This window comes from Acanthopagrus latus, chromosome 12 (genome assembly GCF_904848185.1).
Source record: "Acanthopagrus latus isolate v.2019 chromosome 12, fAcaLat1.1, whole genome shotgun sequence".
Classification (NCBI taxonomy): domain Eukaryota; kingdom Metazoa; phylum Chordata; class Actinopteri; order Spariformes; family Sparidae; genus Acanthopagrus; species Acanthopagrus latus.
Genome location: NC_051050.1, coordinates 13284130 through 13302962, shown reverse-complemented (window position 1 = coordinate 13302962; position 18833 = coordinate 13284130). Strand labels below are relative to the sequence as shown.

Sequence of the window (18833 nt, the reverse complement as noted above, 5' to 3'; positions counted from 1 at the left end):
TCTGACAAAGAGAACCTGAGCCTTTGTCATTTCGCATAAGCACACATTATGGTTACAGACAGCGTTGCTCTGTTTCTTAGCTCACTGCTTTGAGCAGAGCGGGACGGATGAGGCTTCATCCCAAAGTCTGACGCGACCTACATCTTTCACCTTTGCCGCTCTTTGATCTTTTTTCATCTCTGCTGCTCTAGTCCGTCCCATCATACACCTGAAGATGAGAAAACACCACTTCGGCGCAGTCTTACAGCTGAATGCCATTCAGTAAAAGTCTGTCTCCAACATCTGTCGGTTGAAAGATAAAACCCCGAATGTAAATTGAATCTTTTCCAGGATAGTTTTCTAAAATGTCTTTGTTGAGTTTTGAGCCTTACAGTCAGGCAGACAGGCACAAGAGCTAATGCTGACAGTGCCAACACAGCAAAACACAGCCAAACCCAGCCAAACACAGCTAAAGCAAACCCTGCTTTACTGTCCATTTTACTCTGAATGGGACCATAATTTACAAAATAAACAATGTGTTGTTTTGAAGAAGACTTTAAACTAACGATTGAGACTATGAACTCAATAGGAAACTGTTTACTGAGTGTATTAATCAAGTGAGAAGTAGGGTCATTTTTTCTCATAAGTTTACATACAATCAAAAATCTTTTTGAAACCAGAGGAGTGTCCCCCCGCTGACCATTAAAAAGAATGCAGGTTTAAAGCACTTTATCATTGGCTTCACTTTTTAGAGTCAATGATTGAACTTAACAAGACTGTCGTTCCTTCCATGTGTCATGTTAAGTGGTTCAAAATGTAGAACTATAACATTCTTGTAACTAAGAAAAGATTGGGACAAGTCTCATGCCTGTGTACTAAATAGGAAGCAACAGCCTGCAGGCAGTCAGCTTATCTTAGCGTAAAGACTGGAAACAGGGGGAAAACACCAAGCCTCTAAAACTGTGACATGATAACACAGAATTAAAAAAACATAACAAGATGCAGTGAACAGGGGGTTTTGTGTTGCAGTATTTTGTGATTTTTGTGATTGTTTCATCACATGTGCAGCTCAGAAGATAAAACATTTTTTATGAGTTGTTCTTTAGATTTAGAGGTGTGGATACCTATGGCAAAGCAAAGCCAGCAATGTATATGGTGGAATAATTTAGAAACAGATAACCCTCCCTTTTCCAAACTACAGCTTTTTTTGCATTTTAATTTGTATATGGATTTAACTGGCAATAGACAACTTTTTCATATAGATTGGTTCCCAATAAATCTTGCTGGTAGCAGTGGAACAACTTAAATAACTGTGGAAACTCTTCACTGCAAAAGAAAAAAGAACCCTGCTGGTGTTGTGTCATAGTCTGTTCCCTCGTTGATACGTGTTTCCTCTTACTATCAAGAAGATGGGGTTTTTTTTGGGGTTTTGACAGGAGCCAGACTGTTAGTTGTGGCACTGTTGCTAACACCGTCTTTACGACAGCAGGGGTGCTCCAGGCCAGTTTACCCCTGGTCTCCATTCTTTATGCTAAGCTATGTTAATTGCCTCCAGGCTGCAGCTACATGCACAGACATGAAAGTGAAGTCATCTATTTCCCAGAAAGTCAAGTTATGTCATTCAATTCTACAGCTCCAGATAGATTAAAAACACAGGACTAATCAGTTTTAACACTGAAGTTCTCATAGTAGATCGTTGTCTGCACTTTACTTCACACATGTTGAACAGCCATGATGAGTTCAACGACTTAAAAATATACGGCTTTACTGTATCTTTTAATAGTTCAAAAGAGCACCTCTGGTGAAATTACTTCAGTCCTGATGGCCCTGTTTATCATTCGTGCAGTGGGAGAGGCTGCAAAGTCACAATTTGTTGCATACATGTGGCCTTTATTTTAGCTAAGCATGGACTCCATGTGAAAGGTCAGCGCCCTGTTTCTGTAAAGTGTTCAGCAGAGGAAGGGGAGAAGTTGTAAAAGCATCTGTTGGTATAAGTCACCCTGCCCGAACTGCAGCTCACACAGATAATGAGAATCTAGTGAGTGTGTGTCTGAGCCTGAAAAGCTCCTTGTAAAGTGAACCTGTGAGCCATTCATTATTCATCGTGATCAAGCGTTGCCATGACTCTCTGTCTACTTGGGAGGACCTTACCAGTTTGGCATGACTCCTTGAGTGTCCGTTTCTGTTGCCAAGTGTTTCTCTGATGGCCTGACAAAAAGAGGCCAGGCTCAGTGATACATACAGCGTTTACGAGACGCGCGCTTTAGAATATCAGACGTGCTACCTCCACCTCATGGCAAATATATATTTAATCCAAAAGACTTTGAGAGTGATGGAGAAAGTAGGTTTTTTGGCACGCTGGACTGATAATGTACTTTGCTGATTAGTCGCAGCAACAACTTCGCTGGTTGTTCATGCAGAAGCGAATTCTGCACAGCTTTCACTGAAAGACTGAAACTACATGACACAAGACACCAAATGTTGAAATATTTAAAACAAGCCTCTTTAACCCTTGTTGTTTCCATGTTACAAAAAATGTTTAAATCACATTTTTTTAAAGGTGTTTTTAACTTTTAGTAAAGACTGTGTTCCATAAAAGTAGAAAGGATAAAAAGTTTGGAGACACTTTATCGCAGTACTTAAAATGTCTGAATAACTGTAAATGCCATTTTGATAATTGTAATGGGAAAATGAGTAACAGCTCCCATGAAAACGCTGAAGTGACATTTAGTGTTTGTCTCGACTGTCTCCAGTGAGAAAGTTATATAAACGGTTTAGCAGCCTGACAAACCGAGACGTATGCCACTGATTGATGTTGCACTTCCATTAAGCTCGCAACAGAAAAAAAAAGAAAAAAAAAAAGACCAACAGTCTGCAGCCACGTCGTGTTTGAAGCTGGTTTTTTGTAGTCACCCAACCATGTGATAATGTCAAGTGGTGCACTGCGGCCCAAAAAGAAGTTTTCCCCTGAGCGTATGTTGTGAAAGAAGTGTCCGTAAAATGGTGGCTAAATTTATTTGAGCGTCACAACCACCAAAAACGACACAACTTGAGCCATTCGGTCCAATTAAATCCGGAAGGTCACACAATTAAGTTATTTTACCCCAGTTCAAGTGTGCATGCTCTACTGGCTGCACATCATGGAAGATCCGAGTGTTTCACAGCTTGGAAGTCGAGTGTTTTTGCCGCCGAGCAGCTTTCATAGGCATGATGGGGGCTCCACCGCTCCAATGCTAATGTGCTGATATGATGAGGCGCTTGAAACCTTTGATGATTGTCACTCACCAAACACCAAAGAGTCCGCACTGGCAAATTTTCTTCAGTGAAATGTTTGCAGTGGTGTGAATGGTAACCAGATGCTATGCTCTAGCTGCTAAAGTGCAGCAAAAGTAGCACTAAACACAGAGCAAAGAAGCGACACTAGGGGCGGGTAGGAGTGTGTTTTATGAATAGTTGGAGGAGGTGTGAATTTCTTTCAGTCCACCTCACAGTTGTGGATTGGTTGACCTCACGTTTTCGTGCTAAACCAAATAGCCCAAAACACAACATTATCCACACCAGCTGGGTGCAAGTATCCCAGCCACTCCTGAATAAACATATTTGGTAATGTGTAACAGCAGCGTCACATCTACACTCACAAAGCCTGTGACTCAGTAACACACAGTTACCATGAAAGCTTTAATTTACGAACCTCAGCAAACATTAGCCATCTTAAACTAATGATCATGCCAGGACAAAAAAAATCTGAAGGCGCTATGTGTTTTGTTGTTTTTAAAAAAAAAAAAATATTTGGAGAGTATCTTCTTTCAAAAGTTATACTTTAAAGTCTTCGCAGTCGTGTCCTTCACAGCCCAGCGCTGCAGTTGCTGGTTCACAGGGAGCTTTAAAAAGAAGAACACACACATCTTTGTTTTCTCACGGCGGGACGTCTGACAAACAGACCTCCAGATGCTCAAAATAACTTCAATCCAGCCATAAAATTCAGCTGATTTGGAGTCGAACAGCTGGTCTTTGTGCAGGTTGTTGTTACTGAGAAGATACAGACACATAAAATGTGCAGTGGTTTGATAACAGGGGGTGTCATTTTATCTCCCGTTAACTGGTGGCTAAATAATATTATCGTTTGTCAAAAATAGAATAGTGTACATAACGGACACTGAGGTTTTAACATGATGCAGTCTCAAATCTGAAGACTTAGCTTGGATTTTTGGTAATCCAGTTCTGTTCTCAGTCTCCGTTCTCAGCGGCTATAAAACCAGTCATCCTTCTCCTTCCGCCTTTGTCAGGTGCAGCATGTCCCCCCAGTTCCCATTTATAATCAGTGTCTGGTCTCACTTTCCCTCCTCAAACACAACGAAGCACATCTTTGTGTTCCTCTCTCTGATCTCGGTGCCCTAATTTCTTCTCTCCCCTCTCTGTTGTTTCTCCCGCTCTGGCTCTGGTGGCACTTTTTAGCTCATTCGCCAGGATGTCTTTCATGTGCCTTATCAGACGCCTTCAGGAATTCAACCAGCCTCTCACTTTGAGCCCAGCTTTCACAGTGAGAAGTCTAGAGCTTAAGTGAGTTAAGTTTCCAAAGTGAATGTGAGAATGCAATGGTTCATCCCGTGATTATCGACAATATGGACTCCTTAAGAAAAATCATTAGCGAGGAAGATTTTACAGTTTTAAAACCCGTATGGAGATGGATCAGTGAGACAAGGTCGAAGGATTCTTATCTTTCCTTGACCTGAACAACAGCAACAACAACAACAACAACAACAACAACAACAACAACAACAACAAAGTCAGATATTAGCAGGATGTGTTTTTATTATTAGTATACTAACAGTATATTAATAATATTTTTTGGTGCATTTTCTTGATTGCCAGCTGTCTTTCGGCACTCCTTAAATTTGAGGAACAAAGTTGAAATCTGGCTACTTTATGCAAACCGAGGACATGTGGCATGACCTGTTACCTCTCAAAACTCCTCGGGAACTTTAAAGCAGCTGCCAAGTTAAAATGAAGACATTTTTTAGCAACTGAATTCAACTCATTTCAATTTCAAATTCGGCTCCTCTGGCAGCTGCAAGGCCTTTCAACTCCTCTAGAAAACCGTCCTCCTGGCAGCTTTCTAGAAGTTTCAGTCTCTGTGAGGTCTGTCTGGAGTGAGTTGTCACCCGAGCCTCCACCTCCTGGAGATGATGCAGGACAGCCGTCACCAGCTCCTTCCTGGAGGTCAGCATTTGACATCTGGAAAGACAGGCTGCCTAACACATATTGGCACAGTAGGAGGTGTCTGTTTTTCTGTTCAGCTGTGGGCATCATCAGAAAACAGGTTTTGGTTTTGAGGAAGAAAATGCACAGTTGGAGCGACGTCCAGGAGGAGGCCTTTGCCCTCCAGACCTTAAATGGTGATTCCTGTCTGTCTCCTATTCCCCTGCTGACTCACATTTGCGTAATACCATCTAGATCATTAAAGGACATCTAGACCCGATTTGATCACTATGTGCCTCCCCCCTTCCTGTCTTTTGTTTTCCTATTGTTTGAACCTTCCATTTGTCTCTTTCGGTCTTGTATAAAATGCTGTAGTTTCATCTCAGATCAGGACTTGAGTGATTTTCTTCAACAGTGTCTAGCTATCACACGCCACAGATGTGAAGAGATGCCTGATTGCATCATTCTGGAATGAGGACAAATCCACCAAATTTTTTCCAGCTAGACATGACGTGTGCAGGTTTATCAGAGCACCTCCTGTACCTTAAAGGAACAGTTTGTTAAGAAGTACACTCACTTACTTTTGTTTATAGGAGGATTTAAAAACTATAGGAAAAAAATATGGAAAATCTTGATTTGATTGATTGATTTTGGTGGAAACTTTATTTTTGTTCGCCCTGCTTAAAAAAACAGCATAGACTAGCACCAAAACTAGCACCAAAACACAACATGCGCTGGTCTTACTGGTGACCAGTCACTAGCAAGACCAGCATATGTTGTGTTTTGGTGCTGGTCTCTGCTGTTTGTTTAAAACATCCTCCACGTCCAACCTAAGAGTCTTGTCATTGTTTTCTTAGGAGAAGTATCTCAAGCTTTAAATAGATGAAGGACAATGAATAACTTTGATTTTTTTTCTTTAGGAGAGTGCAAAGTCACTTTATGATCGATTGTTAAGTAAACACAACCACAGGATTTTGCATGTTGGACACACACACAACTATAGCCTCCCAGTGCGGTGGTTGTTTCTCCTGTTAGATATTTTGTCTTTGGCCTGGATGGAAAGTTAATGATTCCACTGAGACGTCTGCCACACCAGTTGAATGTGTGAATGATTACAAATGACTGCAGACATGACAAGGACCAGACTCCAGCTATGCCACAGCACTTAACACTCCTGGTAAGTAACTTCAAATTTCAAATTGTTTTGTGCATCTACCTCACATTTTTCTTTCATTTAGGGTGAAGGTCTGGAGCAAGCTTTATTAGATGAAAATCATCCTTAATACTACATTTAATCAGATGCTCTGAGAGACGGCTGCAGCTTGCAGAAGCATCATAAATAATTCAACATAGACGCAGACAGATGGAAGCTTTGGGGAATGTGTTGAAGGGAAAGTAGAGTTTGATAATCTGTCATCATATGTAAAAAAACTGTCATTCAAACTGTTTTCGTGCTTTATTTCTGCAGCTAGAATGCCCTCTTGTAATTGCGGCCATTTTTGTCACTGGCATCGGTGGGACATTTCAATATGGATTCTGCATATCTGTGATGACTTCCCCGTCTGATGTAAGTTGAGCTAGTGTTGTACAAATTCTACAAAGTGCTGCAGACGAGTTGACTTTTGTAAAAATGCTGAAACACTTTCCACATCAGATATAAAGACACCACATACCCGATGAAACCTACGTTACGAGACTGACTGAGCATAATAATTGCAGTTTATAAAGGAGCTGGTGAACAAAACGTGTCTGCACAGATACGGCGTGTCCTTGGACAAGTCGCAGGTTTCGCTCATCTGGTCCTTCACCGTGTCCATTTTCTGCCTCGGGGGGTTGCTGGGGACGCTGGTGGCTGGTCCCCTGGTTACAAAATTTGGGAGGTAAACAGAAAACTTCAATTAACATAACAAACACCTACAAAGACACACAGAATTAAACTTTTATCTTTTGTTGGCTGTTGCCTTGTGTGTTAATGATGGCCCCGGGCTCCAACACAGAAGTCTCTGTCTCCTCTCTCCCCTGTAGGAAGCCATGCCTTTTGTTAAACAATTTGCTGGCTATCATTGGAGCTGTGTTGATGCTCGTCAGCCAAGCAGCAATGTCCTTTGAGATGATCATGGTGGGACGATTTCTCTATGGCATCAATTCAGGTGGACCTACTGTGTTGACTCTCTTTTTCTTGAATTACTTCACTGATGGCTGCTCCATCAGTCTTCGTCTCCCCATTTAACCCCGCAGACGATCAATTTCTATTTGTACTTGTCTCGCGTATATTTCTATAGCTCCCTCCCATTTGTTACACTAGTTATTGATTATTATTGACTGTTCTCAAAATGTATGATTCCCTTCTGTGCGCCTTTAGGAGTCAGTCTCTCAGTTCACCCCATATACATCATTGAATGCACCCCCAAGAGGCTGCGTGTGATGGTGGGCGTGACTATCGCTTCTTGCATGTCCTTTGGGAAGTTCTCTGGTCAGCTGCTGGGGATCAGGTGAGGTGGCCGGCGTCATGGATACTGTGCAGAGTCAAACTGAGGGGTCAGGTGGTGGTGGGGTTTAAATTACAGCTCACATGTGGACAGAACTGTACCATGGTGTCCTCTCTGTAGGGGGGGCAATGAGTACGAAAACTTACATCATGCACCATCCTCAGAAAATAATTGAAAATTCCAATACTTTACGTTTATTATCATTTCCACATATCATGAACCAAAACTTAACATGCTGACCTCCTCAACAAAGATGGTAAAGATAAACATAAGCATATCTCTTCTTAGAATCAGCATGTTAGCATTGATCGTGTTAGCATGTTAGCAGTTACAGTTACCTGATCAAAACATGCATGTTAGCATGCTATTGCTCGAATCCACTTCCAACTTCCTCATAACACTGGCATGGTTGCGGCTCACCTGCTCTGACTTCTCTTCAGTGATGTCACCTGGTTCCCATATTTTTGCAATTAATGTCCATAATGCACATAATCCATCTACACTATTAACATATATTTTTCATTTTTTATTTCTTTACCCTTCTTCTATTGATCTTTAACTTGTACTTTTTACAACATATGGAACAGTTGATTTGTATACAGACTCGTGATACTTTTATGGTATTTTTGTAGTAACAGTACAGACAAATACTTTTTCCACATGCAATTATACCGTATAGTCATGGACTAGTTGTCTTACAACATCAGTCCCTATAAACAAGAAGTTTATTAGCAGGAAGTGTTTGTGTGCATGTTGTTGCATGACGTTGAACATGACGTTTCCCTTGCAGTGAGTTGCTTGGCACAGAGGAGAGGTGGCCCTGGCTGCTTGGTTTCAACGGTTTTGCTGCGTTGCTCCAGCTCTTTACCCTGCCCTTCCTTCCAGAGTCTCCCAGGTTCCTGCTGCTGGACAGAGGAGACCGCCAGGCCTGCGAGAAAGGTGCGACAAGGCATTTCTGTGCACGGGTATGGACTGCAGCTGCAGATTATGGACTTAATCCGCTGTTTGGTTATACTCTCCTAGCATTAAGGAGGCTGTGGGGCAACAAGGACCACAGCATGGAGGTGGAGGAGATGCTGCAGGAGAAGGCCGCCTTGGAGAACGTTCGCAGCCACTCAGTGATGGAGCTGATTTGCGACCAAAGTGTGCGCTGGCAGCTCATCACAATCATTTTTACCTTCACACCACTGCAGCTCTGTGGCATCAACGCTGTGAGTTACATGATATACACCTTACACTAAATGTGAAACTGCACAGACCTCTTTTTAGGTAAAAAAGTGTGCAGAGTAAATGAACAGTATTAAGCCTGTGTGTGTGCCAAACATGAGGACCATTGATCGTTTATGTGTTGAGGCGGATGTGTTAATGTATTAGCAGTGTAATCTGGACAGACCTGGTAGACAACTGTGAGAGATGTGCAAATATGCAAATAGGACTTTATAGGACCATGTTGAGGCAGCAAATGAAAATGCTGTACAGGAGTTATGTTTTAAACGTAAATGCGAAATCTAAGCAAAAAAGACTTGACGGCAGGGTCAGCAATATGCTTATTTGTTTTGCTGTGGAGAAACAGATGACAAGAGAGACAACTTTCATCTGTCTCTTAAATGTGAGGCTAAAACCAGGTTAGCAGGTTAGCTTAGCACAAACACTGGAAATTAGCAAAACAGCTAGTGCGTTTGTACTGAAAGATAAGTAAAAACCTGACAAAGTCTACCAGCACATCTGAAACTCAGGAATTAGCTCAAAACAAAATATGAAAAGAGTGTTCAAAATGTTAAGCCCCACTGTCTACAAATCTACAGCCCTACGCCAAGCTAACGGGCTTTACCTTCTTTGTACTGTGCAAACATGTGAGTGGTGACAATCTTCTCACCTGAAGACTTTTGTACATGTTAAGTGAATGTGTCCATTTCAAACTTGGGAGCTTCACAAATAAACAAATAATCTGGTTCCTATTCATGTTCTTTTTCACCAGGTGTACTTTTATTCTTTTGAGGTGTTCGGTGCAGCAGGAATCCAAGAACACCAGTTACGTTACGCTGCCTTGGGAACAGGGCTGTGTGAGTTAGCCACTTCTATAGGTTGTGTAAGTTCCGTCATGCTTCATATCTGTTTTATGGCATTTTAACCATGAATTATAATCAATACCCTTTACATATCCTGACATATATGTTTGGTTTTCTACATGTACTTTTTGTCATTTAGGCACATTTCTTTTGCGCTCAGTCTAAATGTATAGTTAGAGCTCCCCCTTGTGGTTAATTGTTAAGATGTGCTCTGATGTTGCAGTTTATGACCATTGAGAATACAGGCAAAAAGGTCCTGTTGTTCAGAGGATACTTGGGAATGTCTGCAACACTGATCCTCCTCACCATCACTCTGTACCTGCAAGTGAGTCACCATAAGGCCGGACACTGTTTGCAGCATATTTTAATGCCATATGATAACTGACAGCAACTCAAATAACTCACAAACCTCTTTATTCTTCTCAGACGCACATCTCCTGGATGCCATACTGCAGCATGGTCCTCATTTTCATCTTCATTTTCTTTTTCGCCGGTGGACCGGGTACATACATTGATCCTGATTTTTGCCAATTTATCGAGAATTTTAATATTCAGTTTTGCCTATTCACTTTGAAAATTATAACATTTTACTGCTGTACATAAAATCCTTCCTCAGCTGGAGCGACAGCTCCTCTTCCGGGGGAGATATTTACTCAGTCGTTCAAATCAGCTGGATACACCATCGCCTGCACTATCAACTGGACAGGCCTGTTTGTGCTGGGGATGATCTTCCCCACCTTAGTGGTAAGCACATTACAATCTTGGCCAAATGTGGCTTATTTCTCACTCATGGCCAGTAGACGTGAAAGAAATCAGATTAAAGAAACCTAAATAAACTCACATTGATGCACTCATGTCCTCTCAAATGCTTCCTTCCCAGGAGAAAATGGATTACTTTTGTTTTCTTATATTCCTGTGCTTCTGCGTCGTCTGTGGGCTGTATGTGTGGTTCTACGTCCCTGAGACCAAGAACCGGACAGCGCTGGAGATCGCTGCAGAGTTTCGAAAGATGCATTCCAAACCTGGAGAACCACAGAGGGAAATAAACATGAAGCAGGAAGTCAACAAAACCCAAGCAAACGAGACTAAATTTTGATAATATTCACCAGAGTCATTTAGTTCGAAGAATTCACTTCTTGTTCCACTGAGGAGATTAAAACTTCTTAAATGTTACGAAGAAGAAGTAATAAGCATTATCTAACTATTAATAGTTAACTAATGTGTCTTAAGATAATTAACTGATGGTGTTTATCTTAAATAATGTAGTCATTTATGTAAAAGAGGTGTCCGTTACCAGGGATTAATGCACAGCGTGTTGTCCTGAGTCACACAGTGCAAAGCTTCACAGAACAGCTGACCGAGTCCTACATAAAGAAATCCACAGTCCAGCAGCATTACACAACTTAAAGGAATCATTCATAGGCTTATATAGACAACCAAGAGAGATGGGGAAGCTCTCAGTTTCATTACAATGTGCTCATATATGGCTGTTAAAAAACTGATGGTTACATGTGAATAGCTACAAATTGTAACATAGAGCCCCTTTAAGTATGACTTTAGAAATGCACCTTTTAAAAAAATAAATATGAATTCAATGTCTCCTGTTTTGTGTTATTTTGTGTCTGTGTTGTGTTTTTTTGTGGTAAAAGGTGAGTGAATGTCGGCTTCAATGAGAACGACTACACCTTAAAAAGCTTTCAGGTTTTTTGTCAGTAGCAAAGATCTACATCAGCCAGTTGAAGAGCAACATTTATATTGGAACACTTTTTGTCCCACAGCTACATAAAATGTGTCAGATTAAAAAGTTCTGCATCTCACCATGAGAGACTCCGAGTACCATCAGCAACAGTCCAATAATGGCCTCCATGTCTCCACAGTGTTCAGCCTCTGTTGATCCAGTAAGCTGCTCTTGAGCTGTGAAGGGTCTCAGAAAAAGAGGAAGGAGAAGACAGAGAAGAACCAAGATGAAGTAATCACAAGTCACTTTTGATTAAGAAAGTGTGAAAACTCAGACAACGCAGGGTGTTGTTAAAATAGTACACTTTGGAGGTGAAAGAGAAAGCTGAGTGAATGTGGTCGGTACTTGCAAAGTTATCGACCGTAAAAGTCTCAGAAACAACTCAAGAATTGTCCAGTTTAAGATTCTTATATAAAACTGTTTATCCATAGCAGACATTTAGTTTAATGTTAGACAAATACACATAGTCACTGAGCTTTGCACAACATCAAAGTATCTGAAATAGTGGAACAAATTCAAGATGAATGCTTAGAAATACATCAGAAAAAACATCAGAAAAATGTTTCTATTGTCTTGCTTTACATCCATTATCACTTTGAGGTCACACAGCTTTAATTATTATAAAGATCTTGTAAACCAAAAAGCCACATGGATCACTACCTCTGTCAAGGACTTCATCATCAAACTCTTGGTCCAAAGACAATCATCACGTCGACACATCGTGTTTTAGGCAGACAGGAGGACACGACCATCCTCAGGATGTTTGTATGCACGGACACTTGTATGAAGTCTGTTTAACACAGTGATGTCTCAGTATCATCATCTGGGCTCATGTTTTATTTGTCTGTTTCAATACTGGACCACTTCAGACAGTCAAAGTTCACACGACATCCTGAGACATCACAGTGATGCTTCTTGTGTTTTTGCCAACACGTCAAAGGAAGCAGAATATTGCAGGCAACCAGTTCCTCACTGAGCAGTATGACAGGATGTTAATGTCTATTGATCCATTTGTTTGAATTTCTTTTCAGCTATATGTTGATGTTTACAACCAGTGTGGAGACTGAAAACAAAGTGCAGGGTTATTGTTTTGTCTTCTGTTCGAGTCCTGTATCAACAAGGTGAAAACACAGAGGCATGATGTTACGCTGTCCCTCCAGCATTCACTGACTGAACACAGCAATATCTTGCCATCAAACTAGGATTTGATGACAACTATTAAATATCTTGGCTTCTAATTTGTAAACATACAAACTGTCAGTCCACAAAACTCGATTACAGGAAATCAGGATTCAGTTTAGGAAACAGTCGTCGTCCAACTCGTCCTCAGCAGCCTGTTCCTCTGCCCACGCTTTCAGCTCCTGGCTGCTCTCGTTCTAGAGAAACTAACAGTGACCATTAGTACTCTGCCGATATATCAGCCATGCTCGATCCCCCTGGTAAAGTACAGGTGAAAGATGGTCACACTTTCCCTTCAGATTCCTGTGGTGGTCCCTCTCTATTGTTTGTATCATTTATATTATATATAAATGTGATCAAATAAATGCAGGCATTCTAAACAAACATACTGTTCATATTTCCTCTCAGTTAACAAAACCCATTTAACATGTTAACCTGAAACGAGGCCAGTTGCCTACAATATAGCACTTAGTAAAACCCATTTAAAATATTACTTTTACTTCCTTCTTTTATCTAAAAGACAAACAGAAAAAGAGGGAGAGAGACTAGTGTCCCAACAGTGACACTGTAGTGGCTTCTGCCAACCCAAACCATCAATATTCAATGACTTGTGAATGAGACTCGACTATCCTTTAGAGTCATTTATTGATCCTAGAGTATTAATGAACACTTTCTCACACTTTCTGCCTTTAATTTTGGCACCTCCATTGCACTGACCTTGTTGGACCAGGTGTCTCTCCTCACTGGTCTGATCACCATACAGGTCAGAGCTGATCCAGTTAAAGCTGAAGACAAGTCCCACTGTTCACCTAGAGAGAGGAGGTAACAGGATTGTAACAGGAAAAATGAAGATGTTATCAGAGTACAGACACAGGGTAAAAAAGGGGTTTTCTCACAGGTATTTTATTTTTTTAAATAAAGAATGATATAGTAGTCTGTAACCATGTGCATGACAGCACTTCTCGAGTCTCACATCACTCTGCACTGTAAAATCTACTATAATCTATTTAAATAAATGTGTTTTTAAAGGTAAACCAAAAGTAAACCGAATGTGTTAAGTCCTGAGAACATGTAGTGCTTTATACACGAGAAATATGATTTTAAAGTCTTTTGAGGGAGTCAGTGCAGTGATTTAAGTATCACATTAAACCAGAACTGAGACAAACACACTGCATACATTCTGTGCAGGCTACAATGAGGTTGCGTATTGTGTGTATAAACTACTTTAGCTGCTCAAAATGACCTTGTAGGTGCTGACATACTAACATACTGGGACAACACATGGAGCCTGTTAGCTAACTGTGCTGTACTCAGGTAGTCGGCTGTAACGATGCTTATAAACAAGTTAACATTGCACCGTGTGACAATGGCGTCTTGCTAAAACTCTCCGATAGGACTTATTTTGTGCAGGACTGAGAAATGCTATTTAGCTCAGGTGGTAGAGCAGGCGTCCAGTGAACAGAGCCTCAGCTTTCACCCTGGATTTGAGTCCTGGTCCGAGAGTCTTTATTGCATCCTGTTTCCTGTAATCTCTCTTGTCAAAAAAAGAAATAAAAATAAATAAATAAAACAGCTATTAACAGATACAGTTGTCAATGAAAACAAAAGGTGTTTTTTTTTTTTTATTGATCTGTCATCAAGTCATGCAATCAAGTTACATTACTTTAATATTGTAAATGTGTGAATTCAGGTGATTTGGACACCTTAGCTTAAGTGTTATCAATTTCTGTTCTGTACTTTTAACCATACCATAAAATTAATAGAAATTAAATGTGAACGATGACTTCATGGGGGTGATGTCACAGAAAGGGACAGGACACTTGTACATATTAAGTATATAAGTCTCACAATCAGACCCATGAAATATTCAATACTTTTACAGTAATTATACTTCCTAGACTACTTGTATGCATAATAAGAAGTACTTTATATTATGCACTCCCGGTTATAATCTGAAGGCTTCAGTTTACTACCGCGAATAATTACTGTAAAAGTATGGTATGTTTTATGGGAGACTGCAGTCTGCCCCAAATTCACTCGCAGCAGGTCTTCAGAAGTGCATTCACCCACTGGAAAAAAAGGTGGGGTTCATTTGACCAAGCGAAGGCGAAACACGGCTGGCTTGACCGCAGTGAAAGTTTCGCCCAGTCAGGATTGTAAATAGTGTAATATTTTTTAACCACACTGTGCTGTTGGCCCACAGTGGTCTGGAGCTACTTCTCTGTAATGTTCTGGGTTTGAAGCTCATGTGTATAATTCCTCACGTCATCTTCCTCTCTCTGTCCTCTCACTGACCACTGTTCAATGAAGCTTGATGCCTGTAAACATAAAATTGTTTTGACATTACACTTGCACCAACAAAGAGAAAATATCTAGAGAGGCAGAATGTTTTATTAAGGATTCTTAAGACATTAACAGCTCTATAGATACTTTCTGTTCAGTATTACACACAAACAAGCATCATTTACACTCAATATCTAGTGAGCAGAACAACAGTGTGCTTGTTCTTCCCCTCTGTGTTTATTGGCTGCTTACAATATTAAAGGTGCATGCCAGCCATCATGGATTGTGTGGAGATGCTGCACTTGTTCAGTCAACAAAAGCAACCACAGTAACCTCTGTGAACCAGTAGAGGGAAACCTCACACCTGATACTGATGATGAATCTGGTGTCAGCTGTCATTAAAGGGACAGTTCATGATCAGAATATCAACATACAGGAAGCTTTCTTGAACTGACTGATGTCACATGACTGACTGACAGGTTTTGAATACAGAACAATAAAGCAACTAAATTAAAGCTTGATTAAAGTAATTTTGACATTATTTACATTATTACTCAGTGACAGAATTACACAGTGACACAAATGAGGAAAGCATTCTGAGACTTATTATGGGAAGGTGATTGTGAGCTGCTAAGAAGTAATTTGAGAGTAATAAGAAGAGTTTATAATTTTGACTCTAATCCCTCTTTACATCCATGGAGACTCGTGTCCAATCACAGCAGCTGAGAGGCGACACTGAGATGTTGGTTCAGAAAGTTAAAGTTCAGATGCAGAACTTCTCATTTCAACCATCACATCAGAGTTCTCATAGTTTATCTCTTCAGGGATGGCAGAGCCTTCAGCTTTCTTGCATTTCTTCTTCTTACAAGCAAAATAGACGGCAATCCCAATTAATATAAGAATCACTACATCTGCTCACAGACCAAGTATGAGCAGAAACTGATCTGTTCAGATAAAGAGACACAAAAATCAGGACTGGATCTTGACTTCAGCACCATGGGTCATCTCTGCTTGAGGAAGCAACAGTTTGATTATTGTGGGTGATGTTAGTGGAGAGTTTTGGAGTTATGATGTTACGCTCCTTACCCTCAGAGGTCGAGGTACGAGCTGTTGTTGACTTAACACACAGGGTGTTACTGGCTTCAAGTTTTTCTTTTTATGTATCAATGATCTCGGTGTGTCTGTTGAGGTAAAAGACTTGATCTGATTTCATTGATTTTACTTCTGAGGAGGTCTGCAAAGTCCTTGCAAATGGCGTCACTTGGTGTTTTGGAGGATCTATTAAAATTGAGAATAACCTTCAAAGTTGTTCTTTAAAAGAATACAGGTTCCAGACTTACACAAGCATACATATAAATATGCCAATGGAATTCCTGTGGTCAATAAACATAAAACAGACACCACATCCTCATTTGTAGCGCATTTGGTTAAATATTTGTTGCCAAAACCCTTTTTCGGACCGTGGCCATATTGAATTTAGGGAATTTGGGGGGTCCTGATATACCCAATCATAAATGTAAGTATTCCAATGGGTTTCCTATGGTAAAAAAAGGTAAAATAGACATCAGGTTTGTATTTGTATCTCATCTGGCTCAAAAGCTATGGCTAATAACTCCAGGGACTTGAGTAACTGTCAGACTGGCCATTGGGCAATAAAGTAATGTGACAGAGAGACAAGAACACTTAAGTTGACAATGAATACTGGATAATGAATTTTGTTACATTTAGAATAACATTACTGATGATGTTTCTATATTTACACAAACCATCGGTTTCATGATAATAACTAGCTTGATGGAACTAGCAAATACTTACTCAGCTAACACCAAGAAGCAACCAATAGCCATGCTGGGTTGACAGGTGAAAGTTAGCTGGCTAACCTTAGCTTAGCTTAAGTTACAGTTAGCTTGGTGGCCTTGCATTGCTTTTGGCTAGTATGAAGCTATTTATCAGTTACATTATTTACTGTTAGTACAACTGATCACGTTAGCTGGTGAATTAATTTGGCATGTCAGCTGACTAAAACATCTTCTCAGATAAAATTTAGCTAATGATAATGGTAGCAATCAAGCAAGCTTAAGGTTAGCCAGCTAGCTATAACTTAGCTATGCTGAATGGATCTGATGTTGGTTGGCTGCCCTGTAATGTTATCTGAAAAAGTAATTAGCAAATGGCAACATGCCAATTTACCAGCCAGACCAGCCAGAAAAGTCTGGATGAAATAACTGACATTTAGCAATACGTCCACTTCACAGGCATGTTAAGATTAGGCAGCAAAAACCACGACATTGCAATATAGTTTACATTTTTTGCTGAACCGTTAGCTTTGACTTCCACAGGCATATACAAGCAACTGAGAAAGTGGGAAAAGGTCTTATGTTTTAAGTAAGGTTGCAATCTGTTCACACATTGGCAATGCAAACTGAAAAATACATGCAAATTGCTCCATATTCTCAGGGCTGTCTTATTACAACCTTAATGTCCTGTAAAAACTCACAAACTTACCATTTGCTTCCTCTTGAGGACTTAGAACATGATTCTGTATTCAACAGAAGGAAATCCGCAACAAGATTGTAATCATTTACATGTTATTGTACAGAAGAAGGGTAAAAAATCATTAAAACACAGTTACAGACCGTACTCAACACAATGGCTGACTGGTATCTTTGCTTATGGTCAATGGACGTCGGCCATACTGACCACTCAGCTGAGCAGACGCAAACTCTGAGGAGCCAGATGGATAAACTTATGCAAAAGATTAGTCAGAGACAGTGGACAGTTATTGTAACAATGAAGGTGAAGACATATAGTGTTGCAGTAAATGAATTAAGAAGCATAAGATATCATAAAGACTGCAACTTACATGCATGCAAAGATGGCAACACAGGGAACAGGGTCAGGACAGGAAGTGTGTGCGTATGGACATTTACACAAACTATATTTTAGCTACACTTTGTGAGCACACGACTCCTGAAGGCCTGGGAGAGGCTGATGTGACACTAGAAAGGGGGAAATCAAATTCTCCCCTTCTGCTTCAGATCCTTCACCCATGGAGGAAACGATGCGAGGTATGCAGAGTCCTTCACAAGGGTCATCTTACTATCAGTCATCAGGCTGTTGTTCAAAAGGCAGTATTAGTCATCAGACAGGGGACATGCTAATATTATCAGGCCCATCACATGTTCTAATCAATCATCCAGCTGTTGCACAACACTTCTGTTTCTCTTGCAGGTGGTTGTTGTTGACAGCTCAAGTTCAACTCAAAGTCAGATTGTTTGCTAAGATAATCTTATTCTTTCCTCTTCAGTAGTGTCCTCGGGCCTTTGTAGCTCTGCGGCCGTGTTACACAAGACATGAGACAAGAGGGAAGAGACCTTTTTAAAGAGAGGGAAGCACAGAGGAAGCTAGCTTTGTCAAGGTGAAGCAACCTCCTGCTGAATAAAACACTTAAGGTGCAGACGGATATTTCAAAGTCAGAAATTAAAGGAAGATGATGAGATTTATCAGACAGCTGCTGGGTTTCCAGGTGTCTGCAGTAGGATGACTGCGCCCAAGGAAGCACAATTATTTTTTTTTCTTTTGCAGACATACCTCTCCAGTTCACCTTGTGTCAGCTACTTCCAACATATCTTATCATTTCACATAGATGGGAATGTTTTTTCCTGAACAATATTGTATTTAATAAAACGTGAAGCCTTTAAATCCCCATGTAATGAGTGTCAAAACATAAAATAGCCTTCAATCTCACCTAAATCACATAAGCAGCTTTATTCTCTTCTGGGAGACCATAAAACCTGCATGTTTTTGTTGCTTGTCTTTTAGAGACTTTTGGTTTCTGCTCCAAAAGTTTCCACACTGCAGATGTTTTTTCACAATAAAATATGATTTAATTTTAGG

The 18833-nt window shown here is 40.4% G+C and overlaps 1 protein-coding gene across 1 annotated transcript; it reads left to right on the top strand.

Moving 5' to 3' along the window:
* Positions 1–6239: 6239 nt before the first annotated feature.
* Positions 6240–11326, top strand: slc2a11l (solute carrier family 2 member 11, like). The gene is made up of 12 exons (XM_037117514.1): positions 6240–6355; positions 6647–6745; positions 6898–7058; positions 7204–7328; positions 7541–7670; positions 8458–8606; positions 8691–8878; positions 9646–9756; positions 9960–10061; positions 10163–10238; positions 10353–10480; positions 10617–11326. Exons 1-12 carry the CDS (start codon positions 6287–6289, stop codon positions 10830–10832), a joined length of 1554 nt encoding a protein of 517 aa, XP_036973409.1. The 5' UTR covers positions 6240–6286; the 3' UTR covers positions 10833–11326.
* Positions 11327–18833: the final 7507 nt, after the last annotated feature.

Coding starts and splice junctions, on each gene's coding strand:
- slc2a11l (XM_037117514.1), top strand. CDS start 6,287: ATGATTACAAATGACTGCAGACATGACAAGGACCAGACTCCAGCTATG. Junction 7,059..7,203: donor CTGGTTACAAAATTTGGGAG/GTAAACAGAAAA, acceptor TCTCCCCTGTAG/GAAGCCATGCCTTTTGTTAA. Junction 8,879..9,645: donor AGCTCTGTGGCATCAACGCT/GTGAGTTACATG, acceptor CTTTTTCACCAG/GTGTACTTTTATTCTTTTGA.